Source organism: Thunnus maccoyii, chromosome 18 (assembly GCF_910596095.1).
Source record: "Thunnus maccoyii chromosome 18, fThuMac1.1, whole genome shotgun sequence".
Taxonomy (NCBI): domain Eukaryota; kingdom Metazoa; phylum Chordata; class Actinopteri; order Scombriformes; family Scombridae; genus Thunnus; species Thunnus maccoyii.
The window spans coordinates 3,667,519-3,694,888 of record NC_056550.1 but is presented as its reverse complement, the minus strand read 5'-3'; the positions used below and the strand labels follow the sequence as shown (position 1 = coordinate 3,694,888).

Here is a 27,370-nt window from a genome sequence, read left to right as displayed (position 1 = left end):
GCCATGAGCTCAGTTTAAAGCTGCTATGTTGTATAGTTTACGCAGAAGAAAAGTTTCAATAATGCAGGAGAAGAGCCTGTGCTTACCACGCTGTACAACATGTAAAAAGCTGCTGTGGACAAGTTTTGCAATGATGCTAGTGCAACGCTATCCTGCTGCAGATCATCTGAACTCCACCTAAACCTAAATAAAATAGCATTGATCCGCCTCTGGCTGGCTGTCCAAATCCATATGCCAATCAGTTTGGGTAGTAACTTTAAAAAGGTCAGTTCACCAAATCACAAACAACTAAATTCCAATCTATATTATCGGGGACATATTTTGTTTCACCACAGAGTGTGGAGTGGTTATGATTACAATGTTAAACAGTAAAAATGAGAATTATTTATTAATGGACTCCATTAATGGGCACCAATAGGACGAGGGCTAAAATGCCTATTATTTCCTTAAACACCATTTATCCAATGATAAAACAGTTTTTACCATATTTCTTACTCACACTCAGCCTCTTTGATCTTTTCATTTCATTTCTTTGTGTGTAGGTTTGTGTGTTCTTGTGTGTTTTATTTGATTTTATTTTTTATAACCTCTTGATATAAATATTTGTTGTATTAATGAAATGCTGGATATATACTTATATATATATATATATATATAATAGAAATAATAATACGTAGAAATAATGAATCACAAATAAAGTGAGAATCATCACTGTCAGGGCAGCATTTTTATTTCATAATGTGAATTTTCACAAGGAATTCAAAAGAAAGACATTCATTTTATGTCCATCTACCAATAGATGAACTGAACAATGTTTCAGCTCTAGTTGACTGATACATCATGTACACCTACCAGTTACATCATTTCACCTCCTTTAAATCTTGCCAATCACATGACATTTACAATGATATCTTATCAGTGAAGTTCTGTATTAATCAGAGAGTCAAAGTCTAACATTAAACTTCCAATGCAGTTTTATGACTGTATTGGTTTTATAGTCTGACTGACAGGGTCCCTGTCTGAGTCCATGAACAGAAAATGATTTATGATGTATTTGCTGGTATCTGTCACTTGTAGATTTGCTTGCTTATTCTGTTTCACATCACTGTAATTTAAATGTTAAGCAGTTTATTAAGTAACGATTTCAAGGCCTCATTTTGGCTCTAATAACATGTTATGTCCGTCTGTCATTTATAGACTAAATGATTCAATTAGAAAGTAACTGACAGTTTATCGATAATGCAAATAACTCTCACTTACAGCCCTAAACATCATGTATGAGATTAGTATTAAGACCGCTGTTTGCTTGTAGATTTAACAGGCTTTACTTTCTATTTTAGAGTCAGTGAAACATACATACAAAGACATCTGACTCATAACGACTAGCTCTAGTTTTGTGCTCAGCTAATCAATATCTCAATCAATCGGCAGCAGTGGAAATGGCTGTAAAGGCTCCACGCAGACTGAGCAACACATTTCAGTGTGTTGGCTGCTTTCTTGCATCATAGGAATGTGATGTGTTTTTTTCTGTTGAGCATGTGTATGTGTTATAGGTAAGATGGTGTGTACATGTGCAGTGTGTTTTTATCCTCAACTGTGCTGGTGAAACATGTTCAGACACGTCCCTCCACACTGCTTCACAAACAGCAACATAGGAAAACTAGGAGGTGGAAGTAAGTGTATGTAAAAGCATTTTCTCATCACTCATCACTTTCTCATCACACATTAATTGTCTGGTCTACAAAATGTTAGAAACTGTGGAAAATGACATTTGCATTTTCTCAGAGCACACAGTGATGTCTTCAATTTGCCTGAAGACATTAAGAGATTCAATTTACTGTCATATCTGACTGAGACTTGGCTGCATATATGACTTGTTTGAAAAAATGATTAATCAATTATCAAAATAGTTGTAATGAAGGAGAAGGAAGTTGCAGCTTTAACATGCTATAAAGACACAAATGTTTATTGTTCATAATTAAATATTCTCATGCCATTGAGGCGTTCCATTAGTTGCATATTAATCATCACGGCAGGAACTTGAAATGATCAAAGTCAACACAGAAGCCAAGCTCTCATTGAAGTCATTCTTAAGTGTCACTTTGACATTCACAGCACAGACACGGGCAATATGATAAGAAGGATGATGTGATGCCAGGCAAGTCAGACCAGTCACAGAACGCAAACACCACCCCCACCACATCAAAACACTGTGGCAACAAACTGTGGGAGGTGTACGCTAGCAGATGCAACATGTTGCACAGAGAATATCAGAGTTAGAGTGCGAGCTTCTAGTAACTGCGGGGTCTGTTCTTCAGGACAAGAACCACAACAAACAGAATCTGTTACTGCAGGACGTCTTAATGCAGCCAGTCACCAACTCTGGAAGTCATTCTTCCTCCAGAGACGCACGCACTGAATGGGCCCCCTTCATTTAACAGACAAGATTTCACAACTCCCAACGTTTCTGAGAAGCAGCTGTCTGAAGTGACGTCAACAAAGCCACTATCAACACCATGCAATGGTTTTTTTCACACCATCAAACCACAAAGCAAAAAAAAACAAAAACACGACAGCACCGAAAAGCCTCATGAAAAAGTCACCAGCTTTAGGTCATCTCAAGTTCTCTGTTATTATGGCTCTACAACAACCTCATTGTTAGCTCTGCATATAGAAGTGGACCCATCCCTTTTAGCATACACTGCAGGAACCACTTCAGTTTACTGAGTATCACAAGCTAAATATCTGTTACACAAGGCCTAGTCTAACAGGCAAACTTAGACAGTGCTGCACTGTGTAACCACATAATTTCCATTACCAGATGCACACACCAAAAAAAGACACTGCATTAAAAAAAACACACACACACAGACACACCAGGCGTTTGCATTTGTGGAGGCATGTTGCTTCAGGTAGCACTGAGAGGATGAAATATGATCCAGTGAGTCCAAATTTGAGATCCATGAGTTTGAAGGTCTTCTAAACACTGCACAGTAACGACTGTGCAAAGTTATCACAGCAACAATCATTTTATCCAACGTCTCAACACACACGAGCTTAACAGGACAATTACGTTATTGATGTTATAATCTCCTAGAAGTGTGTTCTTGTACATATTGAGCCCTAATGAGGGGCTGCATTTCTTCACGCACTGCCTTATTTACCATTAAAATCCAATGAATACATACTGAGCTACAATCAGGTGGTGCCACAAAAGGGAAACTATATGGGGTGTATTTTATGTTACACAAGACTTGCTGAGCAAAATCCAGTTAAGGGAGTTTGGACGATGACAAACACAACTTCCTCTCCAGCTTGTTTCAACATGCACCCAATGTGCACATCATCCACCAGCAGATAACGCGACAGGAGATTCAACAGGAAATCTTTGTGGAAGTACAACTAGACTCAGCCACTTCACTAACTGCTTCGTGCAGACTTTGCATAAATGACATTTTGCTATGACAAACCTCTGAAAGATTACAAGCTATATGACCGGTCCAGAATATTTTACTGTCCACATTTGCACCCAGTCACAGCACATTCAGTACGAGGCTTTGTTCCAAGAGCTGACCTCATAATTTTCTCCTCCTGCCAATAACAAACAGCCTCTCACACCAATACAAGCAGAATCCACCACTCAGACAGCCCCGACACACCGAGCTGCTCGCACACTGTCAGCATTATTAAAGCACGCTGCGTTCACACACTGTGTGGGAGCGCAGTTACTGTGAAATAGAACTCTATCTAATATCAGGTACTGACAGGTCATACGGTCCACTGTCAATCTTGTTTTCTCTGCACAGTGTAGAATTCATTTCATTTTTTGATATGTCTGCTTTGAGCTTGAACTTTTCCAAACACAGAACGCTGCCATCAGACTTCAAAAACTTGAAGCGCAGAGTGTGTGAGGCACACACCGTTCCGGCTGATTAACTATGTTACGTTATTAGTCACCAGAGTGGGGGGTGGGAGAGATGAGTGGAGACAAAAACACGGAGTGATTATATAAGCAGCTGGCAGCTCTTACTGTCAACCCAACCAACAGGTCATGTGGAAGACGAGACTGAATCCTCTTGATACATTTATTAACCGTCCTTCTCTTGTGGTTTGAAATGCTTAGTTTAAAGAAATATGAGGAGATATGAGTTTCATCTGTGTGAGTAGAAGTGGGATGTCTGGGATGTGTTTTGCCGAGCTCAGAACAAGCTGTTGGTGGTTGCGTTCCTGGCACCCCATGATGTGGGTGCCAGGTTCTGATAAGGAAGAAGAATGCGTTGAATAACAAGACAGATCTCTGGCAGAGCTGCATTTTCAGCCTTTTTAATAGCTCTCCATCATGAGTCCCACAATGATATAAAAGTGCAATGCTAAATCTGTGGAGTACTCTCAGAAAACATAACAAGAATTGAGCTTTTTTTTAATCTCCTTTCCTTTCTTATCCTTTTATCGCAAAACTGTCAGCAACATAAAAAGTAGCAGCAGCTTAGCTTGTATATCAACTAACAACTGAGATCTTGGGACAATACATATATACATATACATACATACATACATGACAGGGTCTTACTAGATCAACAACTATTTGGACATTTAGCTATTTAGTCATATAAATTGTGTACTTCACATTTTTGTCTATCAATTTTTCAACAGCGTCTTTTAGATTCTCTTGTGTATCTTTTCTACCACGCAGCCATTGATTTGCATTCAATTTCATTGGAGTGAAAATCAGACTCTTAACCACGCTGAACATAAAGTGTGCATTATCACTGCATGGTAAAAATGCCACCAAAGTTTAATAACATACAGCGATAACTGATCAATGATGGACGCCTATAATATTAGGAAAAAAATGTGTTGAAATCTATAAAACACAGCAGCATTGTTTGGAAAATGGTTAGCTGTGATGTTCAGTATATGTGATTTGTAGCCAATGGGCTAAACATGCAAATCCACAAGTATTTTTAAAATACATTTTGCTTAAAGTTAATTCCTTCTAAGCTTAGTATTGACATGATACTGAATTAAAATAGTAATAAGTAGCGGGACCTTAGGAGTGTAGGGCCTATAAAAGCTCACTTTTTCAGTGCTTGTGCGTATATATTTGGGTCTCTGATGTGCCTACTAACACACAAACTGTGAAATAAGACCATCCGGTTAGTTTGGATGCTCAGTACTGTTGATATTCAACAAGCCATTCAGACTTGATGTCCTTTCTTACGTAACTTGGGGCTTCACTGAAACTGTACCCCTCCCCCCTCATGCCTTTATCTGAGCCACCACCCACTACATTTCCTGAGGTCCGCCATGTTTTGCTAGCAAGCACCGCCGCCAAGCTAAGCTAAGGGCAAAACATTTGCGTGTATGGTGGGGCTGGACCGAGTGCCGGCCAGCTCTGGAGGAGCGAGCCAGGGAGCAGAGCTGGAGAGATCTGCTTTGCTGCTGTCTCATCTTCTTCTAAGTGGATTTATCTTCACACTTCTCAACCTAGCCAGAGCTAAGTTAACACCGGAGAAACACACCACCTCAGCTGCTGTCATCAATAATAAACATGAGTTTATATAATTTTAAAGTTATGTGTATAATCAGTAACATCGCGGCCATATTTATGCCTTTAGATGACATTATTTTGAGTGTGGATGGAGCAGCTACAACGTTAGCATGGCTCTGATTGATCTGAACTCCATTCAGAAGCATTTTAAAATGTGTTTGCTTGTCGTCTTGCAGACAGACCTAACAAAGCATGAATTCAGACTTTTTACAAATCAGCATCATGATGTAGTTATTTCGGCATCCATTTGATCCATTTATTGCAATTAATCACAAAAAAATCTAAGTTATTGTTGGGTTCATTCAGGCTGAGCTCCAGTAACTTCACTGCGCTGGTCTAGTCAGTTCCTGCCGTTGCTCGCTGGCTGTTTGGGGCGAATAAACACAAATGATCTTGCGGTAAAACTCGCGTGAGTAACGCAAGGCTTGTGGGGTGTTTGCTGCACCGCTCATGGGCACCGCTATGTTTTCTCTGGCAGCCATGTTTCTCCAGGGTTCATGCTCAAGAGTTGCCATGGTAGCCAGCACACCCCGTCGAAGAGGGGGGTGAGGTGGGCGGGACAGGCACTCAAACCAGCTGTTCTGAACAGGGCTGTTTATACAGGATGAGAGAGCTTCTGTGGTGATGATCCTTGTGGTATTTTGACCAAAGCATGTCAGATACATTTTATTAAGACCCCTGGAACTGTGTTAACTTGTGGTAAAGGGGTATAATATGTCCTCCTTAATTAAGAAGAATGAAATTAAAAAACTGCCTTAAACTCATACTATATCCAATAGTAAAAATACATACAAACAAAATTGCACATAATCCAGTTTAATACTTAAGAAACAACATTGCATGAATATTGGCTAACAGCGCCATTCAGACGGACTGAGTATCAGTAATATTCAGTGATATCACACTAGCATCATGTTGTGGGTGCTCAGGGTCAGGCCTGCGGATTTGTACTCTCTGAGTTGATTAGATGTCAGTGATGAAGTGACACAGTCCACAGCCAGTAAACACACTTCATGAATTAACAATGGCTCTTCTCTATTGTAGTTCAGATGACAAAGTCTTAAGCTCAGAAATGTGATCAGCTGTTCTCAACCACTGTTGCCAATAGCTGTGGACCTCCAATATGGCCACCATAGGATGCATTACAACTCAGTGTCAGGAAGATGCCCCCAATGTCTAATACATTTAGTGTATATTCTAATTAAAGAGCATATTTATGTTTTCCATGATCTCCATGTCCAAGCATAAATGATGGCGGCATCACAGCTTGTGGCCTGTCGTAATCCACTCTGCCTGTGCAGTGAATTATCTTCAACCAGCACAGATAGCATCCAGCATCCCCCCAACCTTTACCTTCACTGGGGAGGCAACACATCCAATCAATTATTACAAAGACTATCAAATCAATAGGCCACAGCCCCTGGCACTTTGTAGATGAAACGGAGTCATACATGAACAAATCCCCTCTAGGCAGGCACTGAACAAGCAGCAGGATTTATTAACCACCTTAATGTCAAACACACCTCAGCTGATACTCACTAGGCCTTGGAGCCTGATTTGATTAATCCTCACATACTGTTCATATGCTGAACCTTCACCGTTTCCCCTCATGCCACATTTCTGTACCACAAATCATTCGTATATACACGTCATCAGTCATTAATGAATGTGCGATTTATCCTTATAAAGCTTTCAGAGTGTTTATTCTTTAGTTTTTTACGCTTTTATTAATGGAAACATTAAAAAACATTTATAATCACACTATATAATGATCCTATGTTACATAAAACAGGAGAACATAACAATTTCAATTAATTATATTAAATGTGTGCAATGCAACAGTATTTGTGAATGGTGATTTTTGAATGAATATGGGTCAAACACTCACATCAGCTGCTCAAAAATACCTTTAAAAAGTTGACATATTACCATTTCAGTATATTCAGGGTCACATTAGAAGAAGTCATATAAATTCAGGCTAAAAAAAATAATGTTTAGGGTGTTTTATCTGCTCTCAGATGTAAAAACAAGTCAAATTTGATCCTGAACGGTTAAATGTATAGTCCCAATGGCCAAAACTGAACACAATATAAAGTCTAACACGCTGAAACATTTTTTCAGAAGATTCAAATGACTGAAATTAATCTATATCTTCTGGAAACCTCTCAGGGAAAGACTCCTCTGTTTGAGAACCACTGATCCCATCTTTTCCTAAGAACAGAGGAGAAGACTGGCCTGCTGTGTTTAGGAGGTGGCTGTTCAGCATCGGTGAGCAGGTTACATGTCATTTATCACTTCGGGGTATGAACTGTAAAGCTTTTGGCCTGGTCAGTTCCTCTACACCTGCTGCTGCTTCCAGGTGAGTAAAGACAGAGATGACTCACTCAAATATTATGAAACGCGTACTAACTAAGTGGTGATAAAAGGTTTAGCTACACGGCAGCCTTTAGGCCCCATTATTGTCGTTAATGCAGCTAAATTTGGAAATTAATATCACATTATGGTGGCCCATTCACACAGAAAAATACAGCAGTCAGTGTGGATTATCACAAGCTAACAGACGTCTTGTAACTGCCGCTTTGCTAGACAGACTGCTATCTTAAAAGCTAATGTTGCTAACACTAAACACTGAACAGCTGATTATTGGCTCGTTCAGGAAAGCAACCAGCTGGCAGGCTGTTACAGCTTCGTGTACCAAGTTAAGGTGATAGAAAACAAATAAAACACTACAGCGAGTTTATTTAACTATAACTTACCAAGGTAGATGTCTCCAAATGATCCACTTCCAATTTTCCTGCCCAGTCTGTATCTGTTTCCAACTCTCAACTCCATGATAAGCGGTCTGTGGTCGGCCAGCAAGCTCGCTAGCTCCAAAATATTAAGATAAAATGTTCCGTTTCAAGGTCCAAGCTTTTTTTCAAATTAGAATAGACAAAAACATCCGACACAGAACCTCTTCAAGCGGTGAATTGTGTCTTGTCTCCGGATGAAATCAGCTCTCACAATCTTTCGCCACTTATTTTAAAACGCTACTAACCTCATATTGCGGCAATACGGTACTTGTTAAAAAGCTTGAAGTGTGTACTTTATGCTCTCGCTATTTGTGATACGGATGAGTGTTAATTCTCCAAGGATGAGGATGGATTTAGAGGAGGTTAGATTCACAGTTATCACGGACCCTCTTCCCTCTCGGTGTCTCCGCTCTCTGTTCGGATCCTGCTCGCTGATCTGCTGCGTGATGACGCAAGACACTGCTGCGTGATGACGCAGAACACCGCCGGAGAGTGTATCATTAAAGATGAGTCAACAGCTACCGCCGCCGGTAACAGCTCCACCCAAACCCTAAACCCTCAGCTGTGAACTAGAGTTCTCAATTTAATAAGCTATGGAACAATTCTACTGAACTCCTGAGTCATGTTTGTGAAGTAATAAAAAACTGAACCTGAAAATAGCCCGCGAAAGAAGTAACTACAGGCGTTTAATTTTAAGCCTACCATTGAACATTTGGTTTACCATTGATTTGATAAGTTTATATGATTCCTGCCCCGCTTTTTCTTGTGGGTGTCACCACTTTAACGTAGTCTTCTTAAATCCTATTTATATGTATCTTTGTTTAAATATTAGTGTATATATATATATATATATATATATATATATATATATATATATATATATATATATATATATATATATCAAGAAATCCTATCAGTGGCTGGAAAAGGCTGGACTGAAGGACAGCACAGAAGCACTGATCATGGCAGCACAAGAACAGGCACTCAGTACAAGATCAATAGAGGCGGGGATCTACCACACCAGACAGGACCCCAGGTGCAGGCTGTGCAAAGATGCTCCTGAGACAGTTCAGCACATAATAGCAGGGTGTAAGATGCAGGCAGGAACAGCGTACATGGAACACCATAACCAAGTGGCTGGCATAGTGTACAGGAACATCTGGACTGAGTTTAGGTAGGAGGTCCCAAGGTCACAATGGAAGACACCTCCTAAGGTGGTTGAGAATGACCAAGCCAAGATCCTGTGGGACCTCCAGATCCAGACTGACAAACTGGTGATGGCTAACCAACCGGACATCGTGTTGATTGACAAACAACAGAAGAAGGCAGTGGTGATAGACATAGCAATCCCAAGCGACAGCAACATCAAGAAAAAGGAACACGAGAAGCTCGAAAAATACCAAGGAATGAAAGAGTCTGAAAAAGATGTGGGGAGTAAAGGCAACAGTGGTACCAGTGGTAATGGGAGCACTGGGGGCTGTAACCCACAAACTGGGAGAGTGGCTCCAGCAGATTCCAGGTACAACATCTGAGGTCTCTGTCCAGAAGTGCGCAGTCCTAGGAACAGCTAAGATACTGCGCAGAACCCTCAAACTCCCAGGTCTCTGGTAGAGGACCTGAGCTTGAGGAAGACACACCACCACCCCCCATGGGAGGGGAGTGAGAAGGGGATTATTATATATATATATATATATATATATGTGGAGCACAAAAAATAACATGAATAAATAGATAAATAAATGTAGAAATACAGAAATGGCCTAAATAAAAGATTATTTATGTAAGTTTAGAAAATAAATCCAAGACATTAAAATTATTTCCTTTTTCATTACCAACATGTATTTATGTTTTATTTGTTTATGCTTATGTTATTTTTTTGCTCATATATCTATAATTTTTCTTTTATCTTGTCTCAATACATTTTATGTATTGAATTTTTAAATTTAATTTTAGAACTACTTTGTTTATTTCATTATTATTATCTTATCCTTGTTCTACTTTTATTCTTATATGTCGCATTTGTGGGAGCAAACACCAAGGCACATTCTTTGTATGCTGCATATTTGGCTAATAAAGAGATTCTGATTTTGATGTCTTATAAGCTAAAACACTTTGAACTATTGAAAGGTGTTACTATAATAAACCTGCCTTACCTTACTTTGCCTTCACTACTAACACTTCAGCTGACACCTCAACTCCTTTCAGTGCTTACACTTCAACGGCTGATACTTCGCAACACTTTAAGTGATTCAGCTTCAACCATAACTCTCATACAACAACTCGGGCAAATAATTACATTAATTTTACATAATTACATAATTAAAATTGCATAATTACATTTGAAAATATTTTAACCTTTTTACATAGTTTTAAAAGCTCCAAACAACAAAAGAATTAAGACCTTTGATAAACTTAGAATGTTTCCGGTGCAATTCTTCATCTTTCGCTTGCACTTGTAAATTTATTCAAAAAAATTTAGACTTTTTTAGCTCATTCATTTATTTTTGCAAGACTTTTAAATCTTGTTCACATATAGGGGATCATTCAGACTCATATAATAACATATATGTCTATGATGTGATCTAAATGCACCTAAGTTACTGACCTCACTGATTAATTGTAAGCTTACAACTTACAATTTCATTTAGCAAGGGCTTTATCCAGAGTGACTTACATCTGAGAGCTGATACAACACAAGCAGGGATCTAGTCAGGACAACAGAGAACAACATGAGAAAGTGTCATAAAGTGAAATTTTAGTCCTATAGGACGTAGGTGCCAACAGGCAGTGCACAGAGACAATGCATAGAGTGAATAGAAGCAGATTTTTTTTTTTTTTTGGTTCTGAATGTTTGTTTTTTGTTTTGTACTTTTTTCTCTTCCTTCAGTCCAAGTGCAGGGGAGTTTGGGAAAGAGCTGGGTCTTTAGTCTTTTCAAAGACTGAGGGACTCTGCGGATTGAACAGAGTTTGGTAACTCATCCCACCACCAGGGGACTACAGAAGAGCAGCACACAGCACTGTTGTTTATGTACCCTGCGTTAATGCTCCTTTGGTCTCTTGCTGGAGACTAATCTCCTTCGAGTAAACGGGTCTGGTCTGCACAATAACAAAAGATTGGCTCCTTTGTCCAGCTGGCCTCAGTCCATCATCTCATGGACAACTAACTGCAAAATTCCTCTAAAACAAACAGTAATATAAACAAAGTCGCTAAACAGAGTTAACTGCAATGTAATATGCTAAAAACTAAACTTCATCAATAGCAATTTCTTTTAAAGAAACACAATAGTTTAAGGTACACGCATACAAAATAAGTGGGTGTTTTACATCGCTTGTTTAGTTACATGCTTTTGCAGGTTGTACATTCTGTATCATGGCTTTGTGTCACGTTTTGTTGGAGCTTTTTTTAAAAAAATTTATCTACATTTTGCTTTCACTCTGAAGGAGTGGGGTCGGAAGTCCTAGCTGTCATTGGGTAAATGCTAGCTTAGATCATGAGTGTATTGGCTTGGATCAGCCGGGGGGACGAACTCTCGCGACTGCGGTTAGAGTTAGTGTTAAGGTTAACGTACAAATATCGCGAGATAGAGCAATCTGTTTCCTTGTTACTCGTACAGTCTGTGAATACTTCCATGGTTTCTCTGTTAAATGTAATGAAATGTCATCGACTGTGGATGTAAACAAGCTTCCCCTTAGAAGGAAACGTGAGGACGGAGGAGATAACGACGATGTGACAAGTGACACAACTGAACCCAGCCGGTATTGTTTTGCTCAGTTACTTCCAACACATGACAGCACTTACTAGCTGCTTGAGCTCCAAGCAGGCGCTTCTTCTTCTTCTTCTTCTTCTTCTTTTTTTTTTTTTTTTTAACTAATTTAGAGTTTTGACAATATTTACCAGCCTCAGTCACTTTCAGGGGTAGCTAGTTAGTGAGTTAATCTATTGCATCATAGCATTTTAAAACGAATAGGTCCATATCTACGTATTTTTACACTTTGAATCATTATCAACAGTGTTGCGAGGTAGAATAGAAAGTGGCCAATCTTGACAAATTGTGTTTATAATAAGCCATCAAGTCTGCAGTTATAAATAAATCAAAATTGCTAATACAAGGATTGTGGTCAAGAGTTTCCACAGGTAAGCAAGAGGGGTTTTACACAATCTGCCAACCCAAAAGTTGTATTACTGGGTAAAAGGCCATCTAGAAAACATTAATAAGTGATTTATTAACCATTAACTTATGAATTGTTCATAAGAGTATGTTAATATAAAGTTGTACCACAATGTTTAAGTGGATGAAATTTGTATAATGTATCAGACATAACACAGCTCCATAAATTTGAGGGACTTACAAGAGATAGGTTTTTTAAAATGGTCCAAATCTGTGCAGCAGAGGCTGAAACATCCTGACTTTAAGTCCCTAGTATGGAATAATATCCAAAAACACTGGATCCTACAATTCCCATAAGGCAACTCAATAACATTGTCATTAGAAAAATGAAACATTGCACATTCATGGTATTTAACACATCATTTTGTTCTTTCACCAGGTTGACGTCTTGTTTGGATCAACCCATGGATTCAAGCAGTATCCATGAAGTCATCAAGTATATACGCTCACCACTACCAGGTTAGTGACTTCATCACCAGTGGTTCACCTGTTAAGACAGTCTAGACATCCAACTACAAGAAATTTGTCATGCTCCTCTTAAATGTTCCAGTGTTGCATCAACAACACACACTATCTGGTGAATGCCAACTGTATTTAAATATTAAATATTAAATAAATATCCTCTCCATCCTAGTCAAACATTATGATCTTGACACTACTGAACCAATCAGCTGTGGTCTTCAGAATTTGGATGAGCTGTTGTCCTGGAAACGAAGCGATGCAAATCCCTTTAACGTGGCAATTGTCCCTCTGGCGCCTCGGGAGCCTTCTCTGGCCAGTAGTCCACGTCGGACCTTGGTGTCTCATGACATGATGGGTGGCTACCTAGATGACAGGTATGGATGCATATTTAGGGCTAAATAAAAAGTTGGTGCCATAACAAAACTTGCCCCAGACCAATAGTACAAAGACACCGGTGTACACATGCTTCTGGCCATGTAATGTATCTTTAAAGTCCCCCTCCACTCAAAAATCTGTTTTGCTCACTGTTGCTTCACTTTGATGTTTGAGCTTCATTGTGCAGAGTGATGTATGTGAAGAGTTTTCACATTCATCTGCTAAAGGAGGAAAGTTTACCTCAAATCTCAGTATAAAACGTCTACCTGCGCAGATGATTTGTGACATCACAAGTAGTTTGGAAGCCAATCACGATCAAGTACACAATTTACACAACTGTGGTGGTGAAATGTGGAGCCTGCAGTGCACATAGACTGAGAATGGACTTTCCAGTGAAGTAGGAGACATCATGTGTCCAGCAAATGACTTCTCTCTAGGTATTGAGAAATCGATATTGTTTTGAACAGACACTGCACTAGTTCATTTCTAATGGAGATTACTGTATTCCCACTATTTTTCTTGATCTTGTACCTACAGTCACATCCATGTACTGTAACACCATGTCATGCTTTCTTCTGTTGTTAAGGTTTGTACAGGGGACAAACGCAGTAACTCCGTATGCCTTCTACCACTGGCAGTACATTGATATTTTCAACTACTTCACTCACAAAATGGTGACTATTCCTCCTGCTGTGTGGACCAATGCTGCACATAAACATGGAGTCGTCGTTCTTGGTGAGCCAAAACCCACCTGAAAATGTGTTTTATATTTGAAATATCGGGTATCAAGATTTGAAAAAAATTCAGCTTTCTTAATCAGGCTTCCTGTCCTTGTGTCTGCTCTGAAATATGACATGTCATGCTGCGATTGACCTGCTCTCCAGGTACGTTCATAACAGAGTGGACAGACGGAGCGGTGGCGTGCGAGGCCTTCCTAAAAGATGAGGAGTCTTACCGAGCAGTGGCTGATAAACTAGTACAGATCAGCCACTGCTATGGCTTCGACGGCTGGCTCATTAACATAGAGAACTTACTCAGTGTGAGTACGACTTTTATACAGGCCCTCACCACAATACAACCCATTGCTTACACTTACATGCTTAGACATTCTAACCAAGTGTTTAGATCTACTTCTAAGAAATAATTTTACCATTTCTCATCAAGTTAAGCTCTTGCCAATGTTGCCAATGTTGATAGATAAACCATCATGACAGTTTAGCATTGTGTTTTCAGCCCCTCACTTGTGCATACATCCTTGGCAGTTAAATGTAAATAGGAAGCCCATCTAAACCAGTCCATGCTCCAGGCTTCAAGAGCTATATGCATTACACCAACATATCTTCTACTGTGTGTCAGCACAGAAAAAGGCGGTTAATTTTAGTTTAACATCCCTGCCTTGTCTGTTAAAACAGTATATAAGTAGCCCGAAAAAGAAGTATATGCTGCTTGCTGCTTTGAGTTCCGGTAACAGATGTTTTCTGGCTTGAATTGTATTACTCATTGTTAATGTCATGTACTTGTATTTGTATGTATTTATCTGTGGCTCAGCAGCTTGGTATGACTGCTGGTCAACATAGCCTAGTATTTATGAGCTGTGATCGAATTTCTTGCTCTGTTATAAAAGACACAGATCACACATCGATATTTTATTTCTACCACAGCTAGATGACTTTGAGACAAAACTTTGTTGCTGTGTGTACAATGATGCAGCTAAAAAAAAGTGCAGTTATTTGGCTGACACAATGAGATTTGACAGGGGGGCTCATCAACTGATGATTCGAATCATTGAGGGGCAGTCGTAAAAGTTAGTATTATAGCACTGAAAGTAATTGTTTTGATTGTTAATTTCAATAAGTGTTAATCTGACCTATAACTTCCTTCTCTCGATAAAAATTAACAACAGTAATGCTCTAAAATTGACTCATAAACAGCATTAAAGATGTTACAGCAGACAGTGGATGTTCCTTGTCTTCAACATCTTTACCTTCATCATGTAGTATGTCATGTCCTGTAATGCAAACAGATTGTGCATGTTGCCCTCTGCTTTCAGGTGGTTGCGGTGAAGAACATGCCTTTGTTCCTGTGCTATCTGACGGACCAGATGCACGAGCGAGTCCCCGGCAGCCTGGTCCTGTGGTACGACAGCGTGATCGAGAACGGGCAGCTAAAATGGCAGAATGAACTAAACCAGTCCAACAGGTAGAGAAAGAAAGACATTTATGGCTTGATGCCTTCCAATCAGAAACCAGATATGACTAGTCAGGTCTGTCTGAAATGAAAATATCTTCTATGGTTTAAAAATGTTAAAATTAATATTATCTGGCCGTTTGGATCTTTAGACCTTACATTATTAAAGATGATTTTAATAATTTTGTCTGGTCATTAATAGCCAGGCTATCAAACACTTCTCCTCTTCATCCATATCCATCTCTCCATAACAGGATGTTTTTTGATGCTTGTGATGGCTTCTTCACCAACTACAACTGGACGGAGCAGAACCTGGAGTTGATGAAGAACTACAGTGGGATCCAAGGCCGCCAGGCTGACGTCTACATCGGAGTGGACGTGTTTGCCCGTGGCGAGGTGGTGGGAGGAATGTTTGAAACAAATAAGGTAGGCAGTGGGGATGATATGTGTCTGTTAATGAATATGAAGAACCTTGAGTTTGTGTGTAACCCCTCGGATTTATCTATTGACTCCCTGGAGAAGACACTGCAGTAGACAATACCAGTATTTTCATATTTTTAGCATGTTTTCTACATTTCACATATACTTTATATCAACGTTTTGCATTACATGCAGTAGATGTTCCGAAACATGCCGTTGTGTTTCTTTTTGAATTGTTCCATTCATTTCAGTGCAACGTGAAAAGACATGAGAGACCTTGCTTGAGTGAAGTTAATGTTGTGTAGTAATGCTGGTAAATGTGGAGACTGATCTGAAACATTGACACTGCTTTTCTACCACGTCTGTAGCCAGGATTTTTGAAATACTGGAGGTTCCCGCAGCAGAATCCCACCCACCAAAGAGGTTTTTGACTAGGCGCCAACCATACGTATACGTTTTTGCAGTATTTTAAAAAAAATCACAAGCTATCACATTTTATTTATTAATTTAACCGTTCAGTTATATTTTCTAAAAATGATATCTCTCTACATCATGGTGTAAAAGCTGTCTCTATACTCACTTACAAGAACATAAAGAACACTATACAATTCTGGTGGAGAATACAAATTTTTTTTTTTTTTAAATTTAGCACTTTTTGACCTAAAATCAGACAAATGTTTTTATGTTTAAAATATTTGATTAAAAAACCCCAAACACAATCAGCCACAATGGTAGAATGTAAACTCTATGATGGAAAAGTAACACACACCAAGGGCTGATCACTGGAAGTAGACTTGAAAGTAGGAAAAGAGTGTCACACACTCTGACCTCATATACATTTCTCTTTTATTATAAGGTGAGGTCTGGTCTGTTAATATAGGCCACACCCTAGGAACACATCTGATGGCAATTATATAAGCATAATTATCACCAGGCCACACCTTGGTAACACATCTGATGGTGATTAGATAATCATGATTATCTAATCACCATCAGATGTGTTAGTAGGGTGTGGCCTATATCCACATACCAGTGCTTGTGTCCTACCATGACTGTTGATCTTGAAGGCCTGAGGGCCGAAACCTCATCTTAATAAAAGAGGAATGCATATGGAGCCAGAGTGAGCAAGACTTTTTTCCTACTCAGAATGTAAACTTGGTCATGCCATAATTCCTCATCATTCTGAAAGATACATTACCTTGGTGTCCTCAGTGACCCTGATTTCTATACAAACTAACACAACTTCAGCAGGAAAAGCCAACCTTACTTCACCTGACCTAACTCAAGCAGGTTTCATAGCATACTGTAATAAAGTGAAAATAATGGCAAAAATATGTTAAAAACACCAAACACTGCTAGTGTACCAGAAAATCAAATTTAACTAATTTTAACTATACTGAGCTTAGACTAAAAAGTCCAGATTAAAGTTGTTTTTGGTGGGCATTTTAACCCCTGAGCTACAGGGGCACCCCCTTATCATAGACTCTGAATCTTCAGAATGTTCTCTTTATTAATTTAGACTTGAGGCTAAAGGTTATTTTGATATCAGGCTCCTAGATTTAACAACCTGCTTGAAGAACTTAGCCTAGCTACCCTTTAGATTTTTAGACAACTATTACACCTATTATTGCCTTGAATTTTTGTACAGACATTCATGGTACCAAGAGAATGAATCCTAATGATTTTAGTGGCTTTTCTGTAAGTGCTGCCATGAGGTTGATTTGAGAGAAATCTCTGCATTACTGTATGGATTGCCATGAAATTTGGTAAACATATTCATGTTCCCCTCAGCATGAATTGTAGTAGAGTTGATAATCCCTTAACTTTTCATCTAGTGCCAACATCACGTCAAAATATTTTGTCCACTACTTCTGGTTCATGATCAGGAACCATCAGTCTGCACTGTGTTTAGTCCTAATTAGCTAATATTATCATGCTAACACGCTAAACTTAAATGTAAAAGTGGTAAAAAAAATGACTTGCTAAACATCAAAATGTTGCACAAACATTGTCATTGTGAGCATGTTAGCACGCTGATGTTAGCGTTTAGCTCAAAGCAGTTTGGTTCAGTACAGTCACACAGACCTGCTGGCTGTAGACTCCTAGTCTTCTTATAATAATATAATTATTTATATAGCACTTTTCAAAGTTACAAAGTGCACAAAAGAAAGAAAAAATAATTAAAAACAGCAATTTAAAACAAAAAAAAAACAAACAAGATCATAAAACAGGAGAATAAAATTAAGTTACACAAAAATATAAACTGTCAAAAGAAGGATAATAAAACACAGCAATATATCCAACATTCATAAAAGCTTCCTGATAAAAAGGTATATAACATTTTCTATAACTACTATTAGTTACTGACATATTTATTTTACTCACTTTCCTTTTGAATCTGTCAACCAAATTTTCCTTTTTTTGTGTGTTTCACTTTTTAGAGTTTGATTTGTTGTCATCCAGATAAAGAGGACCACACACTATCCAGCCATCCGTCCGTCCATCCAGAATGGAACACATCACTGATAGCGTGCACCTTCTTGTTTTGCTTCTCTACAGGCACTAGAAATCATCCGAAAACACAACTTCTCTGCAGCCATCTTTGCTCCAGGCTGGGTGTACGAGACCCACGAAGATAAGACAGAATTCCGCCAGAATCAAGACAAGTGAGATCAACACAATATTTACACTGACTTAAATAGATACATAACTATTGGCTTACAAAGCAGAAGGAAAAGCTGAGGCAGTGTGTATTGGTTAATAAAGCAATGAATAGATTGAGACTGAGATGTTTTTGAACCTTTCTGGTCTGCAGGTTCTGGGCTCTTCTGTCAGACTACCTGTACATCCATCGGCCAGCCTCACCTCTCCCCTTCATTTCCTCCTTCTGCCAAGGCTTTGGGAAGGCTATCTACTGGAGAGGACAGGTACTGAAGTACATTACATTATTCTGTCATTGCTGTGCATTTGCTCCAAGTATTTAGTTTGCTTTTGTTGATTAAAATCACCAAATTGTCAGGGGAATGACATTACTCAGCTCAGCTTCCAAAACCCAATTTCCACCAAAATATCCAAAACTTTGAATGAAACTCCCACCTGTGCGTTGTGCGCTGCACTCACCACCAAAATAACACACAGATAAGCAAGATACTAAACTGCTTGAGCGTTGCCTGCACTTGTTATGCAACAAAAATAAGGCCCAGAGTCCTTATTAACCCAGAATCCATAGCTAATTAGGCCTACTTAAGACAGTCAGCACACAGCAGTTGACCAGCTTTTTGCAATCATTGAATTTAAGGCCCTTCTATACACTGTGCAAGTTTGTTGAACATTGACAATTGTGAGAAAAGCCAGGGTAAATATTTGGTCATCAGTCCTAAATAGCATTGTTAAATTCTGACTGTGTTTGAAATTTTGGACCAAATTCTCACAATGTGACTGCTGCTACAACCCATGTCTACAAACCAGTCAGAATATATCATGAAATGCACTCTGGTTTACGCCAACATTATAAGCACCATCTTTGAATAAAGTAAAAAAAAAAAAAAAAACAGACCGGCGCAATGGCAAAAGCTTGCACAGTCAAATTTTATTAGACCCATTTCACACAATGTGACGTGAGATGAACTAGCAAGATCACTGAAGTCTGTCTGATAGATCTGAGCCATAGTGTGCCTTTGTTCATCCAGCCTCTGGGGTAAACATCACCTACTATAACACTTTACAGCATGTCTGATGTAAATGTAGACATCCCAGTATAAGGGAAATGTCCATAAATCACAAGATACCTTATATTTCCAAATAGTTAAAAGCTTGGTCCATCCATAATCCCAGTTTTCCACCATTACAAAGCCCTTCTGGTCTGGTCTACCTAAGAAGTCTGTGGGCCAACAACTGTTATTTCAGAGTTACCTCTGTGACACACTTGTTGGATATGAGTCTGCCTGTCAGACCTTTTAGATCACCTGGTACAGGCTTACTGGCTGTTGTAAGGGTTAAATTAAAAGTTGGGGAAGCTGTTTAATTTTTAATCTCCAAGCTGCTAGAATATGTTATGCTTTGGATGTGCTCCAATATTAACATATTGTATTATTTTGCGTGTATGCAGTGTGAGGTGAACAGGAGCTGGTTCAACCTGACGGCCCAGGAGATCCAGCCCTTGTACTACCACAAGGAGCTGGAGGGCCAAGGCTGGCTGAGGAGCCGCGGCTGCCCGGAGGATGCCTGGAATGGAGGCTGCTCACTGCTGCTGGATGGCCTCATCCCTGCTGCTCACACATCTCCAGTTTCTGCCACGTATGTGTGTGTTTTTCTGCTCACCTTTACTTCATTTTCACCTACTGAAGAAAGCGAGTGTGTCTGCAATGGGCACCACTGTTCTTTGTGTCTGTTGTGTATCTTGCAGGATCTTCTCCCTCCATGTACCGCTTCCACACAAGACCCTAGTGAGCCTCATCTATAAGCCATCTGCTGGGATCACAGTCTCCCTGGAGCTCAAGACAACAGACGCCAGTCTTTGCACACACATGGACGTCCAGGATGTCAAATGTGAGTTTTTTACAGTCCGTCCATCAACCAAAACCCCCACAACAGCCCTGCAAAAGAAACCCAGCTATAATTAAATGTGAGGCAATTTTAAAGGGGCACTCCACCAATTTTACACATGGTAAGTGAGTCTGTCTTTTGTGGCTCAGGGAGCTTTTTAAAGTCTGAGGAAATAACTGTAATGATGTCATAGTTATGTCATCAGGATTGGGGTTGAGACTTCAGATTTTTAACAGAAAGCCTGTGTTACACATGGGGGTATTGGAGTTGAAAAGACGTGAGCATTTACCAGGCAGACAGGGTCTGATTACAGACACTATTGAGTTGCATTATGGGAAGTGTAGGATCCAGCAATTTGGAGCTTGACCTATATTAGCAGGTGCAAGTCATGATATCTTCGGACATTCTTTTTTAAATCTGTCTCTTGCAAGTCCCCAAACTTTATGGCAGGGTTTTCCCTGCCTTTGTGTTAGTGGCCACCGCCTTTGATGAAAATTCCAGCTTGTGATGTTGACGGAATGAAAAAGGTGGAACTCAACTGCGAGGGAAGTGCAGCACCCGGACAGTCTCCAGCGCGCACACGCTAGAGTTATCTTGTAATTCATCAACTTCATGTCAAACCATTTTCTGGGTTCTTAATACAAATACTGATACTGCAGAATTTGTTGTTTTGCTGATTTCCAACAGCATTTGATGCTCTGCGTTGTGAAATTTGTCTTTTTACATTTACATTTTACATTTTGTCATTTGCTTCATACAGCAATTTGGGGGTGATTGTTATGCTAATGATTATTATTATTATGCTAATAATCAAATCACAACACACAGCTACTTATGAACAGGCGGTATTCATGGAGTTGAAATGGGCAATTTACAAGTTTGTGCAATTTAGAGAGTTTGGTGAATCTGACTTGGAACAATAGTAGGAACAAGCCTCACAAAAAAACAACAACAGTAAGAGAGGTTTAGGATAAGAATACAGAAATGTTTTTGCATGAGGTCCACTGTATTTTGAGAATATCCAACTTATTGCCACTTATTATCCAGTTATTGCCAAGCACTAACTGTTTGTGTTTTTTATGTCTGTAGTGACTAGCACATTTCCTGAGGTCCTGGATGAAGAGCACCAGTTGCGTCAGCTGTGTGGGGACTTGAATCCAGAGGGTTGGGCTGTCAGGTGAGGCATTCTAACAAATAATATAAGTTGATGGACTCCATTACAGGGTCGTCTACAGGGTGCATCCCAAGTCTCTTAAATTGCATCCATGTTTCCCTCTCTTGCGTCTTTTCCTTGCTTCTTAGTCCCTCCCACTGTGGATGCAAGAAGAGAGGCAAGGAAACCAAGCAAGGAGAGAGGAAACGAGGAAATGTGTTTTTAGAGACATGAGATGTCCTCTCCTCTGAAGCGTCATGTGAAGTGACGTCTGTTTCTGATGACAGCAACAGCTGATCACAGCTGGATCAGCTGTCAGTCTGATTTAACAGCTGTAGAAACTTCTGATGGAGTTTGTGTCTGTACACATGCGCACTGTGCTGACACTAATAAAGATTCACAGTTATCACCGCTAGAGCAGCTGTTTCCTCTCTGCAGCCTGTTACCTGTTTAACAAACACCTAAATAACAACCTGCATTCTGCATTTATACTGTGTCCTGCTCAGAGGCACAGGAACCATTTCTACTCGCAGAATGCGTTTATACTATTTATTGATTATTTGTATTTTTTGATATGATCAGGGTGTCTTCTGAACACTGGAAAATATGTATTTGGCTAAACGTTTCAGGGAAAATGGAAATTATGAAACTAATATCAAACCCAACGCTCAGGAATTTTCAGCCCCACTGAATGGAAATGACGATAAATGATGTAAAATATAAATGTGTTTAACTGTTATTATGGATAAAGTTAAAGTCAAGAAGAGTCTGTCTGTCAGTAAGAAACAGTTTAATGGAGGAAATAACATCATGAAAAGAAAAATCTTTCTAATAAATGAAGAAAATTGTTTATGGTTCTTTTGTTGATCAGACCGACAATTAAGGGATTTTTAACCATATAATGAATCAGAAAACAAGTAAAACATAAAACTTGGGAATGATACACTTAAATTTAATCTATAATCTGTCTCCACTTTGCTATGAAACTGCAGTGATGTATCAGATCAGTCTGATCAGCTGCAGCGTCCAATCAATAACTGATATCCAATAAGGGGGCGTGTCGGCTCTCGTGTTTCCTCGCTCCTCGCTCCTCAGAGATCCCTCCTCGCTCCTCGACCCTCGCTCCTCGGAGCAGAAATAAGAGACTTGGGACGCCTGTCAAAACGGCGCACCAGGAACAACTTCCGGTTCAGGCGAGGAGCGAGGAGAGATGAAATAAGAGACTTGAGATGTACCCTAAGTCTTTCTGTCCTTTTCATGTCACTGTGTGCAGGTGTTCGCAGTTGGATCTTCGTGGCTGTGCTCTCAGAGAAGTTTGTTTCAGCATCCAGCGGGATGGAGAGCCCCAGGACACACCTTTCACCTGCAGGGTGGGAGAAATCATGGTGAGACAGTGGTAGCCAGCAGTGTTCAAAGTGTTCTCTACACTGCATGTTGTTAGAGAGCTAGATAAAAGCTGCCACCATAGACACATGTCCTGAATGGGGTGACAGAAGACCCTGTGATGTGACATGTTGACCACAACTATACAGCAGTACACATAAATACACTGTTTATTATTAGTGTGCTTAACCTCAGAGATGCTCTATTCTTGTTTTTATATCTTTATTTATTAGGACTGTCATTATGGACACTGATGTGAATTTGAGATATTTAACATTTTTTCCCACTAAAATGAACTCCTACATTGACATTTCAACTGCTTTCATCTCTTCAATGCTAACACTTCGAATGACGCTTCACCTGACGTCTTTCAGTTTATTCACTTGAACTGGCTCCAGTTTATTTCACTGTTGACTTCCACTTCCAGCTCAGTTGATCACCTTCAACTTCAACTGAGATTTCAACTCTTTTCATTGATTGAACTTCAGTTCCTTTCAACTCTTACATTTCAACTGATGCTTCAACTTCACTCTGTGCTTATACTTAAAGTGACACTTGAACTTCATTCAGGGCTTACCTTTAAACTCCTTTCACACTTCACAGTTCTTTCAACTTTCAATATTTGTATGTTGACTTCCACTTTAAACTGTTTCGGTTTTTCAGCTATTTCAGACTTCAGACAACATTTCTTCTTTCAATGCTTACATTTATAATTTTGCTTCAAGTCCTTTCAGGTCTCAGGTCTTCACCTCTTAACAACAACAAAAACATTTTCCTACCTCTTTTCAGGGTTTGAACTCACATTTGAATTGAAACTTCAATTTCTTTCAACACTTCCATTTTAATGGCTATTTCAACTTCTTTCAGTGTTTGCATTTCTACTGCCACTTCAACTGCTTCAGGATTTCAACTTTCAAATGTTTCAACTGCAAAATTTCAACAGCAAGCAGATTTACATTTTTCCTCAGAAAATGTGACATTTTGTATTTATAAATGTAATACAACTTAAACTGAAATACTTGACATTTCCTCCCTTTTTACTTGTTCTTGTCTGTCTCCTCCCCTGTCCCTCTCTCTACAAGTTCCTGGATGTAGCCGGTCTGCAGGTGCCTCCTCAGATGGTTCAGGGTTTGTGCATATATGACGTGGTGTGGCTGCGTGGTGCTGGCACCTCACTGGAGTCCACCTCCCCCTGCCTGCACCTCAATGCCACTCTGCACTGGGACTTCCCAACTGACATCATACGCCACTTCAAGGTGTACTGGCGACAGCTGAGAGGACCCGATCCCCGAATCCCTGCAGGTCAGCTGGTTCTGGTGGGCCGGGCATATTCTAATCTGTTTAGGGTAACGGAGCTGGCAGTGCCGGAGCCCCCCGGCCTGCTGGAGCTGGTGGTGGAGCCAGTGATCAGGAAAGGCTTCCAGGTCCCAGAGAGCCACTGGGGAAGAAGAAGCCTCAGCTACTCAGAGGACTTGACACAATGACTTTGCACAAATGTTATCAGGATGCTTCTCCTCGACTCTTCCATAAATGGTGCTGTAAGCGTGGCTCTGATGTTACACTCAACATTTCCAAGTTGGAGCACAATAGCCTACAAATTTTGTAGGAAAATGAAATGGAAAACTTAAGAATATGGAATGAAAGTCTGGGAATATTGAATGAAAGATATTTGCTTAAATGTGATGACATCAAACTGGCGCTATGTTTTGTTTCAGATAGGTAATGTTAGCCTATCACACAGGTCATACGTAGGTAGCTGTGAGCATTTATAAACCACTAGTTTGCAAGTGTTTACTGTGTATACTATGTATTTTTAACAGCAAGGACATCACCCAGATGATGATCTGATTTGATATTATGTCAACAAGTAAAGTGTCACTGGCAACTAAAGCGTAATTAACGTTTTTAGGGTTATGTATACCGTAAGCAATTCACAGCACTTGGTTAAAGGTAGGGAAGGATTTTAGTCTTGATTAAATATTGACAAAGTCAACAGTTACTATATGTGCTGACTTTGTCAATATTTAATCAAAACCATGACCTTTCCTTAATGTGATCCAAAGTGTTCTTGTGGTCTAAACCTGAACACATGCAGGGTACAGCATTTAAAGTCCAGTCTCCAGTGTCAAAGACCTGTGCTTTGAATGCTTGCCAACCACTCCAACCACATCTCCATGACTCTTTGTGAATAAGAAATGTTCTCGATGAACATACTATGCACTGAAATTATGTTTCCTTAAAAACCATTTAGTTGTATATACAGTAGCAACAAACACAATAAAATCAAGTAATTATATTCCTTTTTAAGTTGGATAACAATCAGCTTAATTAATCTTTGTTGATAATGGCTTATTTACAGCACACAACTCATTAAAATACACACACACGGTTTGTGCAATCTGCATCTTCAGTTTCATTTCATATTCTCAAGTTTCCCATTAAATTTTCTCATAAATAATTTCCTGAACGTCATGCTATATCCTGACTTCTCATCACTGTCTGGTTGACTACTGGTAAAAAGTGAGCCTACTGACCAAAGAACATGATGAACAGGATCATCTGCTTGAATTATTCTGTCAAGCTTTGTTTCACCCAGTTAAACCAATTCTAAATTGTCTTTTGACAGAAAAAAAACCATTCCAACTGAAGGTCACCTTACTTGCTTTTTCTCAAGCTTTCAACCCTATCTAATGGGGTCCTTATCAGTGGGGGTTTGCATAGTCGTTGTGTAAGCTTCACTTAAGCCAACACAGGTGAGAAGTACTGCAAGTGCTATAGATGAAATAATAACAGCTGTGGAGCTCACATGTTAACAGATACATCCCCATGACAACTGAGCACACTCCATCCACAGATGAAGACCTTCTGATTATGGTTGAAAGCTTTGAAGAAGCCAGGAATAAAGGAATAGTTTGACATTTTGGGAAATACCATTATTTATGAAGTGTATTTCCCAATGTTGAGCTATTTGAAGATGAGATGTTGTAATATCAGTGATGTTATTGTTAACTGATTATCTATCTAGACTGAACAGATTTATATTGACTTAGTATGACTTATATAGATATAAATGCAATCAAGAAGATTAACTGTCTGATCTAACTGGCAATTATAAAACATCAGAATAACTAACCTACCAAGTATACATTTAGTATAGCAACAAATCATTATATGTGGATTTGGTTCATTTCTTATGCAATATATACACCTTTTGATTCACAAATGTGCTTTATAAACTGTATGTTAGATATATGTGTACAATACTATTGAACTATTGAATGAAGTCAGACAATGTTCTGGTGAACATTAAGGAGAATGTTCAGCAAAAAATTGTGTATAACTGAAGGAAATTTTCAAAAACTGTTCGGAAAGACTTTTTTGAAAATTGTTATAGAAGTATAAAACATACATGTAAGATTTGTTAACAGTACTAAAAGAAACCCACAAGATTTAAATTGTTTTATGAGGTGTTCATATGTTTTATGAACATTGAGATTACTTCAAATACAGGAACTACCTTGTTGGATGTGTAGCTATGCAAGTAAAGATACTGTATGAAATGGATTTGCTAAGCTCTGTGTATAAATATTGATATGTGATGTCTTTGGCAACCTCAGCTACTCCACCACCTCACTATAATACAATACCCTACAATATGTGATCACCAGGAGTAGGGCTGGGCAATATATGAATATTAAATTGATATTGCGATATGAGACTAGATATCATCTTAGATTTTGGATATTGTGATTTTGCATAAGTGTTGTCTTTTCCTGGTTTTAAAGGCTGCATTACAGTGTTGTAATGATTGTTCTAGTTGTTCTATTATTTGCCTTTACCCACTTAGTCATTATATCCACATCACTGATGATGATTTTTCAAAAATCTCATTGTGTAAATATTTTGTGAAAGCACCATAGTCATCCTTACAATATCATTGCAATATCGATAACGAGGTATTTGGTCAAAATTATCGTGATATTTGATTATGTCCATATCGCCCAGCCCTAACCAGGAGTTTATTTCAACTCAGTCATACTCAGAGGTAGTTCACTAAATGCAGTTCAGACATTTCAGTTTAACTTCTCATAACAGCTGGCAACACCAGTGATCATTCAGGTGCATCACTGTAAAGGAGTGAATGCTCGTGCAATTTTATATTTTTCTTAATTTAGATCAATTTGTCTTCATTTTGTCTCTCTGTTTATCATTGTGAAAAAAAGCATTATTCATTGTGATTCACTGTTTTACAAAAACATACTGAAAACGTCCAGGGAAGTAGTACTTTTTATAGGCAATGTAAACAAATTAAAGCTGAAAGTCAGAACTTCAA

General features: G+C 39.1%; 2 protein-coding genes across 3 annotated transcripts in view; one reads left to right on the top strand and one right to left on the bottom strand.

Moving 5' to 3' along the window:
- csnk1da (casein kinase 1, delta a) overlaps window positions 1–8,800 on the bottom strand; it is a 20,137-nt gene extending 11,337 nt beyond the window's left edge. Inside the window, exon 1 of the mRNA XM_042391733.1 lies at window positions 8,308–8,800. Within this exon, the coding sequence (XP_042247667.1) occupies window positions 8,308–8,383 (76 nt within the window). The 5' untranslated portion in view covers window positions 8,384–8,800. The remainder of the gene's footprint in view (window positions 1–8,307) is intronic.
- Window positions 5,995–27,370, top strand: engase (endo-beta-N-acetylglucosaminidase). Of its 2 annotated transcripts, none has more exons than XM_042391731.1 (14): window positions 5,995–7,910; window positions 12,892–12,971; window positions 13,147–13,348; window positions 13,936–14,084; window positions 14,234–14,388; window positions 15,400–15,548; window positions 15,791–15,962; window positions 18,516–18,622; window positions 18,772–18,883; window positions 20,065–20,252; window positions 20,362–20,504; window positions 21,591–21,678; window positions 22,928–23,039; window positions 24,120–27,370. In XM_042391731.1, exons 1-14 carry the CDS (start codon window positions 7,855–7,857, stop codon window positions 24,519–24,521), a joined length of 2,115 nt encoding a protein of 704 aa, XP_042247665.1. In that variant the 5' UTR covers window positions 5,995–7,854; the 3' UTR covers window positions 24,522–27,370. The 2 variants fall into 2 exon arrangements, with proteins under 2 accessions (XP_042247665.1, XP_042247664.1); XM_042391730.1 differs by lacking the exon at window positions 5,995–7,910 and adding an exon at window positions 11,406–12,099.

Excerpts from the sequence above, each read along its gene's own strand:
- engase (XM_042391730.1), top strand. The coding sequence starts at position 11,999 with ATGTCATCGACTGTGGATGTAAACAAGCTTCCCCTTAGAAGGAAACGT. Across the intron at positions 18,623-18,771 it reads TTCCGCCAGAATCAAGACAA|GTTCTGGGCTCTTCTGTCAG; the intron begins GTGAGATCAACA and ends TCTGGTCTGCAG. Across the intron at positions 18,884-20,064 it reads CTATCTACTGGAGAGGACAG|TGTGAGGTGAACAGGAGCTG; the intron begins GTACTGAAGTAC and ends GCGTGTATGCAG.